The sequence below is a fragment of the Rhinoderma darwinii genome, chromosome 2, assembly GCF_050947455.1.
Source record: "Rhinoderma darwinii isolate aRhiDar2 chromosome 2, aRhiDar2.hap1, whole genome shotgun sequence".
Lineage (NCBI taxonomy): Eukaryota > Metazoa > Chordata > Amphibia > Anura > Rhinodermatidae > Rhinoderma > Rhinoderma darwinii.
The window spans coordinates 247108214-247127480 of NC_134688.1; the positions used below are offsets into that span (position 1 = coordinate 247108214).

Sequence of the window (19267 nt, forward strand, 5' to 3'; positions counted from 1 at the left end):
GTCACAGAATAGCGGCCGAGCTGCAGTATTCAAGTGAATAGGAGCAGAGCTGCAGTTCTGCAGCACGGCCGCTATGCAATGTACGGAGCCAACTGCTTCCGGCTCCTTACATTGCATACTGTGCAATGACATCCAGTGCCTGCAAGAAGCCTGAACAGTTGATCGGTGCGAGGTCTGGATGTCGTACCCCCACAGATCATATACTGTGACAAAAAAAGTGGGCATGATCTCCAAGGAGGCCACTAAATAGTTGAGGCCACATTTATTTGCTAAACAAAATGAAAAAAAGGTGCAAATTTGGGCGTAAATCTACTCATAGCAGACATAGATTTGATTTTCTGACTGTCAGAGAGTTCATAATGCATCAAATTTATTAACAAGCGTGCACTTTTTCAATAAAGTTATCATTTAAGATAGATTGGGTGAACACCACACTCCAAAAGGAGATCAAGGATAAGAAATTCTTTACGTTGTGGTAATCTTTTAGGCAAACGTTACCAAACAGAATTCAACAAAAATTCTGTGAGTATTTTCAATAGAACACATGGTATTTTGAACAATCTCTGTTATATGGTCGGTTTTTATAATATAACATATATTTGATTCATGGTTTGGTGTCCTACATAATGTGGTGCCTATTTGGGGGATGACTCGCGTGTCCTGTACTACCCACTCTCTGCCCCCCCTTTCCCTTCCTATCTCCCCCGTGACACCGGCTGTGTCTCCAGTACCCAAAATACATTAAACTTTGAAAACATTTTATTGCGGGGCTTGTCCTCAATCTTCTTGAACATTGTAATAATGACATCGCTATCTCCGGGTGCTGGCCATGTAGATCCTTATTGGATCTACACATACTTGTTGTTAAGGATCTGCCAGGCACAGCGTCTGTATCCACGCCCATAGGTAATCAGCCTGCACCTGCTTCTATGTCTGTGAGACTGACTCCATCTTCCACCACTCAGGGTGGCAGGCTTAGGAGTGGGAGAGCCTATCACAGCCTGGCCAGACGGAGCTAGCTCCCGCCCTCTGTCTATTTATACCTGCCTTTCCTGTTCCTCCTTGCTTGTGATTCTTGTTTTGTTTCCTGGCCCTGCTGCAGCTTCTTTAACCATTTGACCCTGCTTCATATCGACCCTGGCTTACTGACTACTCTCCTGCTCTGCGTTTGGTACCTCGTACACTCCTGGTTTGACTCGGCTTGGTCACTACTCTCCTGCTCTGCGTTTGGTACCTCGTACACTCCTGTTTTGACTCGGCTCGTTCACCACTCTTGTTGCTCGCGGTGTTGCCGTGGGCAACTGCCCCTTCTCCCTTGCTTCTGTGTACCCTTGTCTGTTTGTCTGTCGGGCACTTATTAAGCGTAGGGACCGTCGCCCAGTCGTACCCCGTCGCCTAGGGTGGGTCGTTGCAAGTAGGCAGGGACTGAGTGGCGGGTAGATTAGGGCTCACTTGTCTGTTTCCTTACCCACAACATTACACTTGTATAGTTGGATCCACATACTGGGCACATTATCCTGATTGGACTGTAACCTCAGTGCTTTAAATTAGGCCTATTTGTCCAACTCATTTTAATGAGATATTCACTTTAATTTTTCTGTATTTTAATGATGTCGTGGATAATATCCCTTTTTATGTCCTCTGCAAGTAATTCTCTGCAAACTCAAGTTTTTGCAAGACAACTTCTACAAAAATGTATCCATGTCGATCTTTGTGACCAATTTTTTATTAATGTCTTTGTTATCACATTCTTTACAATGGACTGATGTACAATATATATATATATATATATATATATATATATATGTTTCCATGCATAATGTACCCTGCCCTACGTTTCCAATCCTTCCTTTTCTACCTCCCCCACCAATGATGGTTTAACGTTTGGTAAGAAATGAAAATCTTCAATAATAATTACCGTATTTTCCGGACTATAAGGCGCACATAAAATGTTGAGAATTTCTCAGAAATAGAAAGTGCGCCTTATAATCCGGTGCGCCTTATATATGAACCCGACAGTAAAGAGAGGGGTTCATACAGGATCCTTTACCTCTATCGTGGGCGGCAGGGGTCGGCGGCGGCATACCACAGCACACACCATGCTCCTCCCCCCCGTGCGCCTATGAATTTATTCTTCACTTGGGTTTTTACAGTATCCATAAATGGATTGAGCATTACGGCCACCGTAATCAGGAGCCACACTGAGTGATACTTACAGCTCTGTAGGATCCTTGCAATATATCTTTGCTTTAGCGTTAACTATACCCACTACCCCAAAAAATGCCTCCTGTTAAGAGACATGCTTATGATGCAGGTTTCAAGCTTAAAGCTATAAGTTATGCAGTAGAGCATGGAAATAGGGCAGCTGCAAGAGAATTCAACATTAATGAATCCATGGTGCGTAAGTGGAGAAAACAAGAAGATGACCTCCGCCAAGTAAAGAAGACCAAACTGAGTTTCCGAGGAAACAAAGCAAGGTGGCCACAGTTGGAGGACAAAATAGAACAGTGGGTTATGGAACAGAGAAACGCATGTAGAAGCGTCTCCACTGTCTCTATTAGACTCAAAGCCACTGCTTTAGCACGTGACATGGAGATCAAGGACTTTCGAGGAGGTCCTTCATGGTGCTTTCGTTTCATGCAAAGGCGTCATCTCTCCATTCGCACCAGAACTACTGTGTGCCAGCAATTACCAAAGGATTATGAAGAGAAGCTGGCCATTTTCCGCACCTACTGCATAACCAAGATAAATGAAAAGAATATCCAGCCAGAACACATTATTAACATGGATGAGGTTCCCCTCACTTTCGATATCCCCGTAAACCGTACTGTTGAGAAAACAGGGACCAGTACGATATCTATACGTACCACAGGAAATGAGAAGTCATCTTTCACTGTAGTTCTCGCTTGTCAGGCTAATGGCCAGAAACTACCACCCATGGTAATTTTCAAGAGGAAGACTTTGCCTAAAGAAAATTTTCCTGCTGGTGTCATCATTAAGGCTAACCCAAAGGGCTGGATGGATGAGGAGAAGATGAGTGAGTGGCTGAGGGAGGTCTACGTCAAGAGACCGGGTGGCTTTTTTCACAAATCCCCATCCCTATTGGTCTGTGACTCGATGCGCGCCCACTTGACCGATACTGTCAAAGCCCAAGTGAAGAAAACTAATTCGGAGCTTGCTGTCATCCCTGGTGGATTAACCAAAGAGCTCCAGCCGCTAGATATCAGCATCAACAGGTCATTTAAAGTTAAATTGCGAGCTGCATGGGAGCATTGGATGACAGAAGGTGACCACACATTCACCAAAACAGGGAGGCAACGCCGTGCGAGTTATGCCACTATGTGCCAGTGGATCGTGGATGCCTGGAAGAATGTATCAGTCTCCAGTGTCATCCGAGCTTTCAGGAAGGCTGGAATCACCACTGAAGAGCCTAGCAGCAGCAACGAAACCGACTCGGATAATGAAGAGGAGGACCCCATGCTTGATGCCGAAATCGCCCAACTGTTCAACTCCGACACTGAAGATGACGGATTTGATGGATTTCTGGTGGAGGAATGAACTGAAAAAGTACGGTAAGGGTATGTGCACACACACTAATTACGTCCGTAATTGACGGACGTATTTCGGCCGCAAGTCCCGGACCGAACACAGTGCAAGGAGCCGGGCTCCTAGCATCATACTTATGTACGACGCTAGGAGTCCCTGCCTTGCTGCAGGACAACTGTCCCGTAGTATAATCATGTTTACAGTACGGGACAGTTGTCCTGCAGCGAGGCAGGGACTCCTAGCGTCGTACATAAGTATGATGCTAGGAGCCCGGCTCCTTGCACTGTTCGGTCCGGGACTTGCGGCCGAAATACGTCCGTCAATTACGGACGTAATTAGTGTGTGTGCACATACCCTTAACGTTTTGATTTGCAATTACAGCTGAACCAGTTGCAAGTTATTGTTAAAAAGTGTAATAAATTTTGACTTGCAGTCTGAGCAATGGTTTATTTAACGGTAATGTGCTGCGCCTTATAATCCAGTGCGCCTTATATATGAAACATGATTGCTTACAAGGCGCTCATAGAAAGTGCGCCTTATAATCCGGTGCGCCTTATAGTCCGGAAAATACGGTAATTGGAAAAAAATAAATAAAAATTTGGCGCAAATTACTCTAACTATATCCATAACTTAGAGTGGCATAAGCTACTCCAGTCTTAGTAAATGTGGGCTAATGTATCGTGTAACAAAGTATTTAACCTTTGGAGTTCATTGAAAGTTCTTCCACTATCTCCTTTTCTGTTCTTCTTTCAATCCTCCCTCCCCATGCAAACACTTATATTGAATATCAGCAGAAAAGAGGTTAGTATAAACACTGGCAATACAATTTGGGTCACAGTTGCACTACATGCCACCATGCCTGTGAAGCTTTCAACCCCCTACATTTTGGTGGTCAATTGGCTACTATGAATCGGTTAGGAAGGAAAGCTTATTGAGATTTAGTTTTCTTCTCCGCTGCCAGCCATCACCAAGCAGCTGGTTAACTTTACATTCTGGCCGGGTACTTGGCAAAACAGCAAGTAAGTTACGTGTCTGTGTGTGTAAATTATATGGTTAGATAGATAGATAGATAGATAGATAGATAGATAGATAGATAGATAGATAGATAGATAGATAGATAGATAGATAGATAGATAGATAGATAGATAGATAGATAGATAGATAGATAGACTCAATAGGGCTCAATCCACAATGTGCAAGTTCAGATGTCAATATATTAATATCTAGAGTGTACAACCCAAAGGGATCAGTGCATGTTGAAATAAATACTGAACGGGCGTTGATGGCAGATATTTCTGTTATGAATGAATGTAGCTGAAGAATAGTGCATAATGTGTGTCTAATGTGTAAAATGTTTACAATGTATCGAATATTTGAGGAAACTTTATTTCGATTCTTATTTGCAAGAGGAGCCCAATTAATTGATCCCTTGTTGTGAAGCACACTGGAATGTGATGTCAACTTTTCCATGGAGGTCAAGATGTCACCATGTCTAAAACAGGGATTTTCTGCTTTTCATTTTACATGGGCACAGAAGGCAAATAGGAAAAAGAACGGAATTGTTGAAGCTGGCAAAAGGTCACCGGAAATGGAAATTGCAGGGTTTGTCATTTGGTCCATGAAGGTCATTTAAAGAGAATTGACTTGAATTCTAAAAACCGTAATTAAGCTTAAATTATTACTAAAATTAATTCTACATTCATGATTTCCGTAATAGATGCTACAGGCATAGGACTTGTTTCTAATGTGAATACACTTAAATTCCTTATATCAACTGAAGACTTTTCTTGTATCCTCAATAAATAAAACAGATAAAAACAAGGGGACATATACAAAAACACAGAGAAAGGCCATACTTACAAATGGACACAGCCAGGTCAGAAACGCTGATGAAGGAGAGTGAGCAGGTGCTTTAAATAATAATAGCCACTCCCACTAGTCTTGAGGGGAGTGGTGTGTGGTGCATGGGATGTGTAGTAAGAAATAATAAATGAATAGTGTGTGTGTGCAAGTGTAGTACTATAAGTGAAATATAGGGGGCAGTAATGAGTGAAGTGCCTCAATAGAAATAAATGGATAATGGGGTGCAAGTGTGTGAAACATGGAGGGATAGTGTGTACGTCATGAGGCACAACGTGTATAGCCAGGTAGAAGCCTATTTGTGACGCCTTGATAGTTCATAGAGCGGGCTACCCTGCTTGCTATGCCAAACAACAACACACCATGCTCTCCCAGCATCAAAGACCCGGCTGTGTCCAAGAGAAGCGAATATACGTAATAATGAAAAATACCTGGGGTATTAGTGATCATTTTGGCCAAAAGGACGCAAGCTCGCAATCCACGACAAGGATCCCCAGACTTGCGAGTCCCTAACTCCTTAACTGGAACTGAATGTTCCTGATGCACTGATTCCTGATTTCATTATTACGTATATTCGCTTCTCTTGGACACAGCCGGGTCTTTGATGCTGGGAGAGCATGGTGTGTTGTTGTTTGGCATAGCAAGTAGGGTAGCCCGCTCTATGAACTATCAAGGCGTCACAAATAGGCTTCTACCTGGCTATACACGTTGTGCCTCATGACGTACACACTATCCCTCCATGTTTCACACACTTGCACCCCATTATCCATTTATTTCTATTGAGGCACTTCACTCATTACTGCCCCCTATATTTCACTTATAGTACTACACTTGCACACACAAACTATTCATTTATTATTTCTTACTACACATCCCATGCACCACACACACCACCCCCCTCAAGACTAGTGGGAGTGGCTATTATTATTTAAAGCACCTGCTCACTCTCCTTCATCAGCGTTTCTGACCTGGCTGTGTCCATTTGTAAGTATCCTCAATAAATATCTTAACCGAGCAGAATAAAAGAAGACATTACCATTTACTATTTTATATTCCACCATGTTGCCATTGTACATTACTGTGCAATTCTATTGCAACATTTGTGCATCACGTGATACATCCAACATTGACGTATATGCTTATGATCCTGAGCAGATACCTTATTCCTGCTGTATACATGAACACTGTGAATGTTGAAGCAGCACCAGAATGCCCCATTTTTACCTTTAATCTTTTTCACTATACGCCACTGGACTCAATATGGAACCGGAGTTTTAACGTTTATATTACTTATCTGAGCAGCAACATGACGTAAGCATACATTTATGAAAAGCCCTATTACTTGTGGGGTGTACTTGAGCATTGATAGTGTTGGGCATGTAGTTCCCACAGTGCTGGTCTCAAACAAGGACAGCAGTAATAGATGCTCCCTTCCCTTGGCAGTTGCCATCAATGAAAGCGGCAAACGAAGGCATCGAAGAACATGTTTCTCCATGCTGCGTGTGATATCGGACGTTGAGCGTGCCCATTGCCCAGACATGCAAATGGGTGAGGGAAGTTGGTGCTCGTGGTACGGGTGTGTGCTTTTTACTTCTGCTTGTGAGCGTAAGCTTTGTGTCTGTTGTGTGTCCAACAAAATCCTGCAAACACCATTCTCAAATACAGAACTGTAAAGGCATTTTCATGTTATAGGTATTGAAGCGTACACTAGATTTAAGATGTTACGTTTCCCTTATTTATAGAAGTAAACCGTAGGTCATGTCCAACTTACTTTTCACAGTATAGCGTTTCCTGCGGTGATTTGTGTGAAAAGGACCATCATGCAGCCATTTTGTTTGACTAACATCCTTCATCCCACATCTCGGCAAATGCATCTGAAGCACTGTGGCATCATCCATGTCTCCATTGACTGGAAGATGTGCAGTCCACTGGAAATCTCTAGAAAATTATTTTAATGTGAAAGTCGGCAATTCATTCATTGATTTATTTTACAACCAACATTAATGTTCTATGGTATTTTACATGTGTTTTTTTACCATGGTTTTTGCAGTACTTATTTCCACACCACTGATACTTCATGTGACCATACCGTAACCAGACTATATACACTAAACCTTATTACTTGGAGAAAAGCCATGCCATGATCAAGGGAAATTCCAGAACTGAGAACTGATATCATATTACTGCATCTTGTATGATCTGACTCAACACATCTATGTGTGTTTTAATATATTATTAGGTCTGATTTAGTATAGGATCATTCAGAAATATATACCCTACATCTGCCATCCCTATGAATTTTCAGGACTACCAATGGCGGAGCCGCCCAGCTGCTCAATGAATGCCCTTTATTGTGCCAGATTCAAGGCAGCTGTTCAGTTCTCTATATGCAAAGGAAAGAATTCTCCTCCTAAAATGCACACCAGCCAACCGGCAGTACATATCCAATGTACAGAATATAAAACAGTTCCATTGTTGCTGCAGGAAGTCGCCAGTGAAAAAATGTGTCAATAAGTTTGGCCTCTTTTATAGAACTTTTAGTATTTGTTTCATGAAGTATGTGGTTCATTTAGAAATAAATGGCTGCATGAAATGGCATCCTGACTTAGTAGAGGATTAGGAACCCTCCTGGCTCACTTATCGAGATATGAGACATGTTTTAATACCATACAAGACATTTTTGGAAGGTAATCAAGTAATATAGTGCGGGTAGATTTCATGATGGAGAGCAGGAGGTCAATGTAGCAAAGGGGAAATGCAAAAGTGAAGAAGGAATTGACATGAAATTGTTAACCCTATTACATTATCAGAGATGTCATCTTCGGAGTGCTGAACATGCTGCACTGTAGAATGAATGTGGCTTACATATAGGCATAGCATCAAAACAACGGTTTCATCTTAAACATTACATGTGTGGTTAAACAGCAATACGTGTGTTTTTTGCTGTATAACTGGCCAATGGTTGCAGTTGCAACAATTATAAATTCTAAAAGTTGAATAGCATAACACCTTCTAATGTTTTGTGAATTTATCTACACCCAAATAGTAAAGATTATTCAAAACTGTACTTCCTAACTTTAACCCCTTCCTGCCGCAGCCCTTTTTTAGATTTTCATTTTCGTTTTCTCCTCCCCACCTTCCAAAAGCGATAACGTCTTTATTTTTCCGTCGATATAGTACTATGAGATCCCGAGTTGTAGTTTTTCGTAGCACCATTTATTGTGCCATATAATGTACTAGGAAACGGGAAAAAAATTATTTGTGGGGTAGAAAATGAAAAAAACCAGCCATTCCTCCATTGTTTTTTGTGTGTCGCTTTTATGGAATTCACTGTGCAATTAAAACATGTCAACTTTATTCTGTGGATCAATAAAATTACGGTGATCCTAAATATATATATTTTTTCTATATTTTACTACTTTTACAAGTAAAAATCTAAGTGTAAAAAAGAAAATGTATTTTGTGTCGCCAAATTACGAGAGCCATTAATTTTTTATTTTTCCGTCGATTAAGTGGTATGAGGGCTTATTTTTTGCGGAATAAGCTCTAGTTTTTAATGATACAATTTTGGGGTACATGCAATGTTTTGATCACATTTTATTTTTTGTGGGAGATGAGGTGACCAAAAAATAAAGATTCTGGCGTTTACAATTTTTTTGACACCGTTCACTGTGCGAGTTAAATAATGATATATTGTAATAGTTCAGACTTTTATGGACGCGGCGATACCAATTATGTTTTTTTTTTACTATGCTCTAGGGTAAAAATGGGAAAAGGGGGGGGGGGGGATTTGAACTTACATAAAAAAAAACACGTTATTTTACAAATTTTTACTTTTTTTATTAGTCCCCCTAGGGGACTTCAACCAGCGATCGTTAGTTTACTTGCACAATATACTGCAATACTAATGTATTGCAGTATATCGTGATTCTGACAGGCTTCTATTAAGCCCTACCGGAGGCAGCGCTTAATAGGAGCACAAAGATGGCGGACCTGGGGGCCTTCATTAGGCCCCCAGGCAGCCATAGCAACCATCACCCTCCCCCACGATTGAGTTGTGGGGGGCGCGATAAGCTGTTAGAGGGGGTCACCCCCTCTTTCTAACGATTTAAATGCTGCGGTCGCTATTGACCGCGGCATTTAACAAGTTAAATGAGCGGGATCGCGCTCGAGTGCGATGTCGCTCGTTACTCTGAAGTGTCGGCTGTAACATACTTCCCCTACCCGACTTTGGCGTATGTATACGTAAAATGACGGGAAGGGGTTAGGCTCTGTGCACACCACATTTTGGCCCTATGTTTAGCGCATATGCTCAATGTCTCCATAGGGCACCATTAGCCCGAGGGACGGAGTAGCATAGTAGACTAGGCTATTCCATCCCGAGGGCTCCCGCAAAAAACTTATAACTTAAGAAGCCAATGGGTGGGGTGATGTATGCAACGGCATTGCATACATCACAGGTATAAGGGTATGTTCACACACAGAGTCAAAAACGTTTCAAGAGAAAACAGCTCCTGATTTTCAGACGTTTTTTGGTGCCACTCGCGATTTTCGCTGCGTTTTTTTACGGCCGCTTTTGGAGCTTTTTTCGATAGTCAATGAAAAACGGCTCCAAAAATATCCCAAGAAGTGACCTGCACTTCTTTTGACGAGCCGTCATTTTACGCGCCGTCTTTTGACAGCGACGCGTAAAATAAAGGCTCGTGGGAACAGAACATCGTAAAACCCATTGAAAGCAATGGGCAGATGTTTGTAGGCGTATTAGGGGCGTTTTTTCAGGCGTAATTCGAGGCGTAAAACGCCAAAATTACGTCTGAAAATAGGCCGTGTGAACATACCCTAAGTTTAACGTACACGTCATAGGCTTTTCAATAGGTTTTCATGACCTATACGTTAAATGGGTGCCATTATAGTCCATGGTGACAGAGACCGTGAAAGATGCCTAACCGTGGCATCCGTCAGTCACAGACTATAACAGATACCATTATAGTGTATGGCTGACGGATGCCACTGTTAGGGCATCTGTCACAGTCTACATTTAACGTATACGTTGGGAGCTTTGTCTAGTGTATACGTCAAACGTAGGGCATGAAACATGGTGTGCACAGAGTCTTACAAGAATGGAGCCTGAGCAAAATGCCAGTGCAAGTTTTCTATGAGGCAGCTGGAATGTGAGAAAACAGTAGGAGTGATGGCCAGGAATCAAATGTAGATGAAAGCTTGCAGTGTCGAGAAGGATGACACATGATAAATAATGTATATCCTAAGTGAAAAGAACAAACTGCAAAATACAGATAGGAAAGGTATGAGAAAAAAAAAAAGATACAACGCTGGCCAGAAATTACGTGGGAGTATTCTTGATTTAATTACATTACAGACTAACTGTGAATAACATTCATGGCCTGATGCACAGAAAAGAGAGCTAATGAAGTTAATTAAGTTAAAATTTGAGACGCAACAAAAAGCCTCTCAAATGCAGAAATGTGGCACAGAATCCAGTGAACGGTCTGCTAGGTTAGACATGTATTGTGAGGGTATGTTCACACTACCTATTTTCAGATGTAATTCAGGCGTTTTATGCCTCGAATTACGCCTGAAAAGACGGCTCCATTACGCCTGCAAACATCTGCCCATTGCTTGCAATGGCTTTTACGATGTTCTGTTCCCACGAACCTTTATTTTACGCATCGCTGTCAAAACATGGCATGTAAAATGACGGCTCGTCAAAAGAAGTGCAGGACACTTCAAGGGACGTTTTTGGAGATGTTTTTTCATAGACTCTAATGAAAACAGCTCCAAAAACGGCCGTAAAAAACGCTGCGAAAAACGCGAGTTGCTCAAAAAATGACTGAAAATCAGGAGCTGTTTTCCCTTGAAAACAGCTCCATATTTTCAGACGTATTTTGTTAATCGTGTGAACATACCCTAATAAGACCAGCAGCATAGGAAGTCATACGCGGTTCTATGTTTCAACCCAATGTGACATTAAGGTGAGAATCGAACCATATGTCAAGAATTATAAACAACTTAGTCACCCTATATTGCATAAAGTCATTTTTTAACTCCCCTCCACGGCAGGAGGCCTCATGATTGCCTACACACGAGAAGGATTTACATTTACTAACAACTACGGTTTTTATAAGATCAACAAAAAACGCTAGTTTATTGCACTTTCTGTGCAATTACACTTTACAATTGATTCAGAAACAAACAAATTGTTTAGGCTATGCTCCGTTAGGAGCCTCTGTGGCAGATCCGGCACAATTGGCAGAAGCATGCTGCACTATTTTTTCTGGTAAAACAACGGACACCCTAACGGAAACCCGAAAGAGCCCAATAATCTCAATGGGTTATGTCGGGCGCCGTTAGTGTCCATCATGCAACGACTCTGGCACTTCCGTTTTTCTGTTCCTATGAAAAAAGGAACGCAGATGTGAACCAAGCCTGAAGAGTAGAAATTGGTATCTAAGCAGTATAATACATCAAGTTGTTAATGTTTACGCTGCCACCGCTTCCACAAGGCAGCAAGTTGGGGATTTACTGCATTCATGTTCAAACACATTGCAGAATGATAAATACAATTATAATGGCTGCCATGTACAGTGCCAGCCTTAGGAGTGTGCATAGCCTGTTACTAATGAAGGGGGGGGGGAGCACTGGCCCTGTTCACCCACAGCTTTCACCCCTGATTTCACACCTGATGCCCAAACCAATGGAAAGGCAGCTGTTCACGTTGTAGCCATATTATATTATTTATTGACTGGACAGCGTTGTTTGGTCGTCTTATGGCAACGTTATCTGGGCACTATATGGCATACCATATGGAGAGGCGTCTATAGAAGGTACTGTACAGGGCGCCAATAAACCTAAAGCCGACCCCGGCTAAAGATTTCATCACTGTACGTTTCAAGTTACCTCACTGCTGCAGCAAGCTGTGCTTTGCTATAGTTCTTTCCGTCTTTAAGGTAACCATATTTCACAAGAAATGCCTAGACAAAATAAAAAGAATTGCATTATGATTTATCCAATATACGCAGTATTATAGAAATAAAAGGTTGTGTTATGTTGGCATATACTCTTAATAATATCTTCATACATATTCATTTCCGTTCTTTACTCCGCACTTAATGTGGTCCATGCCTTATTCATGGTATAATTTCCCCCCTACTGTAAATTATAACAATATTAGAATTCAGCATAGAGTATGGGACCATAAAGAACACGAGGCGGTAGGCTGAGTGCATTTATACAGGAATTCTGAAGGGACTCCTAATATACTTAATAATTTATATAAGGGATGCATTAGTCCTCATAATACACACCTCAGCTGCTACAGAACCACTTTTTGAAAACCAAAGGGGATTCCTGTCCACCATGGATTGATATGAACCTCAACCTACAAAGAAAGTCTGCAGCATCTGTCTTGTACTATGTTATTTTGCCACAGCTGGGGTACATATTTCAACACGCATTGCAGCTGCTGAAGAACCTCTTTATTTAAAGAGAATGGGAGTACTACATGTCAGTCATTCAATAGTAGTCAGAGAAAGAACTCGATCTGTAACAGACTGTGTTCCACTCATCTCTGTATAGTTGCCAGGTTCTCACATTAAAGTGTGGAGTTTACTTGCCACTTTTCTGATAAAAAAAAAAAAAAGTGTCGGATAACAATGCCAGGTCTGACCTGCCATTGTTTAAACCCCTCTTCCACGCGCAGAACTTCCACATTATTTCACTGTTTTCAATGGTGTCTTAGATTGAGAATTGCTTTTATCCTTAAGAGGGTTTGTACCGGATTTTTGGACTTTCTTCCAAAAACAGTGCCACGCCTGTCGATGGGTTGTATCTGGTATTGCAGTTCAGCTCCATTAAAGTGAATGGGACTGAGCTTCAATACCACACAACCTGTGGACAAGCGTGGCTCTATTTTTGGAAGAAAGCAGGCATATTTTTCTAATCGTGAACAACCCCTTTAATAATTCACTTTTACGATCAGAGCAAGGTCTACAATTCTAGTCTCAAAGGGGACCTGAGTGCATGATCAAGTACTGTGCCAAGAAAGCTCTTTCAACATCTGCACCCATTATATGGATAATATAGTTTGCATATTCCAGTAAAATACAAACTGGGGCTTTTATCTGTGTGAAATTTACATAATATACAAACTTTATGAATTTCTTTCTTGTGTACCGGTCTGCGGCGGTTTGTGTCTTTTGTAGTAATATTACCCATGATAACCTTTTCACGTCAACAGATTAAGGCAATAAACAAAATAATTTCACATTTTTCTGGGCTTCATTATGTCTAATGCCAATTACAACAGAAATTGCCACTTTGCAGGATATTGGTAGAGACAGAGGGAAATGAGGATTTTCCTGTAAAATGAATGGCGAGCCAAAAAATAATGTGGGGTTTGTTTTGTGTCTATGTGAAAAAAAAGCAACAAAAGAGCACAATTTCCTCAACAGGATGCCAGGAAAACCCTATATGTTTGTGGTATGTTTATAATACACTTGGTTTATAATACGAATATTTTAACAATTCATGATGTTAATCTCAGAATAACTTGTAGAATAAAAACAAACTATATTATTCTGACACAATTTTCTGGAAATGTGATATGTTTATACAACTTGTATAATAGCATGTTTTGCAGCATGTGTGCAACTTCACTTTTTTTTGTTATATTTGTTCTTAAAGGGTATACCCTCAGGTTGGTGGTTGGTGGACAGCTTTAGGGGGTTTTACACTTGCCAATTATCGGGCAGACAGGCGTTCATGTGACACTCGTTGACGATAATTGCCCTGTGTAAACAGGGCAGCGATCAGCAGATGAACGAGCAAACGCTCGATCATCTGCTGATTGTATAGTTTAAAAAAACTGAAATATTAATGTTGTCGGCAGCACATCTCCCTGTGTAAACAGGGAGACGCGCTGCTGATATGATAATAATGTATGGTGACGAGCGATCGGAGTAACAATGACTCGTCCCTATCCATAGCTCCGTGTGACAGGAGCAAACGAGCGCCGATCAGCGAGCTGCCCCGTTGATCAGTGTTCATTCCACCGGCCAAAATTGGCCGGTGTAATAGGGCCGGCAACATTTAATTTGATCTAAAATCATGGTTCATTGCCCTGTCATTGTGGCAGCCTTACAATTAAGTGTCTTAATGTAAACATTTTGCTATATAAAAACACAAACAATGTATATTCCACTATCAAATAAAATCCAAATCAACGTTTATTTTTTTTTTCCCAGAGCAGTTTTTAAAATGAAAGATGAACTAAAGCTGATATAAATGGGGAAAATTTACGAAGAGTGATATACCTGCTGTACCAGGAACGTCGTTGGCATTTTAAGAGTAGTGTGCATGCCTGTTGGTAAATGTGATGCAGGCCACTGAGTAATGCCATATTGTACTTTTTACCAAAACTGAAAAGAAAAAAGTCAAACTAATAAAGCATTCCCCCTTTGTGCAACTAGCCATGCACATTTTTACCAACAGAACTGTTGGTTAAATTGGCAGGATGCTTTCATAAATATGGCATGAAAAGAGTTTATTGAGGCGATTACACTAGAAAACTTGAGTAATTGAATTAGTAATGCTTTGTTTACATCTGTCTTAGGCCGGATTCACACGAGCGTGTGCGTTTTGCGCACGCAAAAAACGCGGCGTTTTGCGTGGGCAAAAGGCACTTAGCAGCTCCGTGTGTCATCACCATATAATGCATGACTGCGTGCTTTTCACGCAGCCGCCATCATTATGACACTCTGTTTGGATGTTTGTAAACAGAAAAGCACGTGGTGCTTTTCTGTTTTCATTCATACTTTTCAGTGCTGTTACGCGAATCACGCGCGTCCCACGGAAGTGCTTCCGTGTGGTGCGTGTGATTTTCACGCACCCATTGACTTCAATGGGTGCGTGATGCGCTAAAAACGCACAAATATAGGACATGTCGTGAGTTTTTTGCAGCGGACACCCGCTGCATAAAAATCACGGACTATCTGCACGGCCCCATAGACTAATATAGGTCCGTGCGAGGCACGTGAAAATCACGCGCGTTGCACGGACGTATATCACGTTCGTCTGAATAAGCCCTTAGGCATACTATTCCAACTGACCTTGAAAGAGATGATGATTATGCAGATATCCCCAAAGTTGGTGTTTTTAGGACAGCTTCAGGGCATTCCTGGTCGGATTGGAGGTTAAAATGTCCCACGAATGGGGATTCAAAAGTTGGTAGGTAATGTGTTATGTAGTTTACGGCAGAGGTTTAGTTTTCAGCACTATTCTTGCTGTAAAAATGCTGGAACCACAGCAGAAACCTGAAAGACCCAATTATGGAGTCTCTCAGAACTTATTGGGATCAGCTCGAAAACATTTTAATCGGAACTCATGATGGTAATGTGAACAGAGCCTTTATCTATCTCAAAGGTCGCTTATTTATAAAAAATAAAAATATTCCAAAATAATTAACAATTGAATTACTGCTTTCATTGTCTAACATGCATTAGATAAATGAGAACCGGAGTCTGCTTAGCTGGACTATATGTTTATACTAGTGCACTGCCTTTCTGCTGCGCCTTCATATGGTCTCGTCTTCTCTTTGGTAAAGTATGTGTCTGGAAAATATCACTTATCCCTTGGTTTCATCCTCTTGGTAAGGAATTATAAATTCAAGAGCAAAATTGTGTTAACTTGGTTGGCTAGCATCCAACATCTGATAAAATAATGAAATTCTTGCAAGTTACAGAATAGAAACCTATCCTTGCCCAAACAGTCGGTTTTGGTAATTAAGGCCTGGATCACACACACACACACACAGTTTTAATGCATTTTTTTTTTAGCCAAATACAGGTGTGAATACAAAAGAAAGAAGATGCATCAGTTTTTTCTTTATGCCGCTCTTTCCTTTTGGATTTACCTCTAAGAAAACTGCACCAAAAACCGAATCAAAACGGTATGTGTGATCCTGGCCTGTTATATATTTTATATTTAGTAATATAACCAAGGACTTGCCCACTTTCAGGTGTATCTTGTTAATGTATATTTGTCACCTTAGGCTTCGCTCACATCTGCGTCGAGGTTCTCTCAGACCTTTCCGTCTGGGGAACCTATGAACAGAAACGAAACGGAAACCATAGCTTTCCATTACCATTGATTTCAAGGGTAACGCTTCCATTGCTAATGGTTTCCGTTTGTCTCCACTCCGTAACGGTTTAGGTTTTTTCAGAGGAATCAATAGTGTAGTCGACTAGCCTATTGGTTCCACCAAAAAAATGGTAACTTTACGGAACGGAGACAAATGGAAACAATTAGCAACGGAAGCGTTACCATTAAAATCAATGGTAATGCAAATCAAAAGCTATGGTTTCCGTTCATGGGTTCCCCTGACGGAAAGGTCTGATGGAACCCATATACGGAACCCCGATGCAGATGTGAACGAAGCCTTATTGGTTTCTAAACTTTGCACCAAATGTAAAGACATCTCTGGCTATCCAACAAATTAAATTTCCAGCAAATACTTTATTTTAAATCAGAGTTTCACATTGCTATTGCGCCATTCTAGCACATTGCTCTTTGTAAAACTCCTTTAATTCAGAAACATCGGTAGGTTATTGTGTATGCACTGTTCATTTCTGGTCCTGTCACAGCATCTCTCTTAGGTACCAGTCAGCCCTTAATCACAGAGTAGGATTTATTTGTTGTTTCTGCATGTTGTGCTGCTTTTACTATGTATTACGCTTTTCTTAATAAAAATTAAAATTGACGTGCCAGATGGTGCAAAATCCTAAATGTAAGCCAAGTTATTGAAGACATGAAAGGCTTCCTGCTGCGTAAGCGCAGAACAATGAGAGGACACATTAGAACTGAGGAGCATTGAAACTAAGCATGTTGTCAGTCTGTTCAACAGAAACATTCAAAGAAAATTTCCCACAAGAACTCCAATTCCATGGTGAAGTTCTTCTTAGCAGTGCTTCATAAAATGTACTTTGCGGAGGAGTCATATTTAATGGGGAAAATGTGAAATTTGGGGAGAGATGGAGACAAAAGACAAAAAGAGAGAGAGAAATCCTAAACAAACTCCTTTAAAGTGTCCCTCTCATACGACAGTAGCGTTTTATTACCTTTTTTAATAGTTTATCCCGAGCTGTGCTCAGGCTCCAGGAAAAAGACCTTACGGTTTGGCCCGACTACAGTTTGGGCAGCGTGACTAAAGAGAGGTCTGCCACTCTAAAGCCCTGTTCACAAAGTGCAGATGTGATGCAGATTTTGCATGCATTTTATAAGCCATAACCGGAATTTGATTTAGAAGAGGAGACAATTTAAGGCCTTCCTTTATATATTTTTCTGATTAGTTTCCTATGTATATGACTCAACATCCGTCAGTGACTGGACTGACAGCTCAGCTGAAAGCTGCATTTATGTGTCCCTGACACCTTATCTAACCCTAAGGGTATGTTCACACGACAACGCCAAATATGTCTGAAATTACGGAGCTGTTTTCAGGAGAAGACAGCTCCAGAATTTCAGATGTTTTTACAAGTGCACGCGTTTTTCGCGGCGTCTTTTACGGACGTAATTGGAGCTGGTTTTCATTGGAGTCAATGAAAAACGACTCCAATTACGTCCCAAGAAGTGTCATGCACTTCTTTGACGCGGCCGTAATTTTACGCGCCGTCTTTCGACAGCGACGCCTAAAATGACAAGCAATGGGCAGATGTTTGCCGACGTATTGGAGCCGTCTTTTCAGGCGTAATTCGAGGCATAAAACACCTCCATTACGTCTGAAAAGAGGTCGTGTGCACATACCCTAATATTGATAAAATATAAGTTGATAAAAAAAATAATTCCATAGACTAGGCAAAAATCTTTGCTTTAAACCAAGACCGACATTGCGGTTCTAATTGCGATCTAGTTTAAGGTAGAGCAGGTCAGAGTGGGAGCTGTATATACTGTATTTGCAACTTTCACTTCAGCATGTGTGAACAACAGACGGGCAGCGGGAGACATGCCGGTAGTGTGCAGGGAGAGGAGAGGGATGTGTTATCTTTCTCCTGTCCCAGTAGGACTTCAGATGAGCCCTTGGGGCGGGGATAACATTAACGATTAGGCTGGGTTCACACGAGCATGTTACGTCCGTAATGGACGGAACGTATTTTGGCCGCAAGTCCCGGACCGAACACACTGCAGGGAGCCGGGCACCTAGCATCATAGTTATGTACGATGCTAGGAGTCCCTGCCTCTCCGTGGAACTACTGTCCCGTACTGAAAACATGATTTCAGTACGGGACAGTTGTCCTGCATAGAGGCATGGACTCCTAGCATCGTACATAACTATGATGCTAGGAGCCCGGCTCCCTGCAGTGTGTTCGGTCCGGGACTTGCGGCCAAAATACGTTCCGTCCATTACGGACGTAACATGCTCGTGTGAATCCAGCCTCATTCATGATATCCCCCCCTTTATTTATCAGACATCATACTTGCTCCCTGATTGTAATATATGAGGGGCCTTTTCGTTTTTACTTTACGACCCAGTCGTTTAACCTTTCTAATGCTGCGGTCAATGCCGACCACAATATCCAAGTGGCTTTTCAGAAAAAAAAACTTTTTTTTCCCTTTCACAATTTTCCCCTACACATATTCACAATCAAGTGAATAGGAGTAGAGCTGCAGCACAGCCGCTATACAGCGGTCGGAGCCATCTGCTACCAGCACCGGCCACTGCATAACTTCCTGTGCCGGACGCAGCTGGAACAGCCGATCGGGTGCCGGACCCTGACTGATATCCTGTGGATAGGTCATCAGCATGAAAAACCGCCCGATGGCCAGACAACCCCTTTAAGGGCAGAGCTAC

General features: G+C 41.6%; 1 protein-coding gene across 2 annotated transcripts in view; it reads right to left on the bottom strand.

The window, feature by feature from the left end:
• Positions 1 to 19267, bottom strand: part of MMP28 (matrix metallopeptidase 28) — an 83747-nt gene that overhangs the window by 37958 nt on the left and 26522 nt on the right. For both annotated transcript variants that reach the window (XM_075850458.1, XM_075850457.1), the window contains exons 2-3: positions 12322 to 12395; positions 7178 to 7344 (exon numbers count right to left, since the gene is read on the bottom strand). In XM_075850458.1, coding sequence (XP_075706573.1) covers positions 7178 to 7344; positions 12322 to 12395 — 241 coding nt within the window. The remainder of the gene's footprint in view (positions 1 to 7177; positions 7345 to 12321; positions 12396 to 19267) is intronic.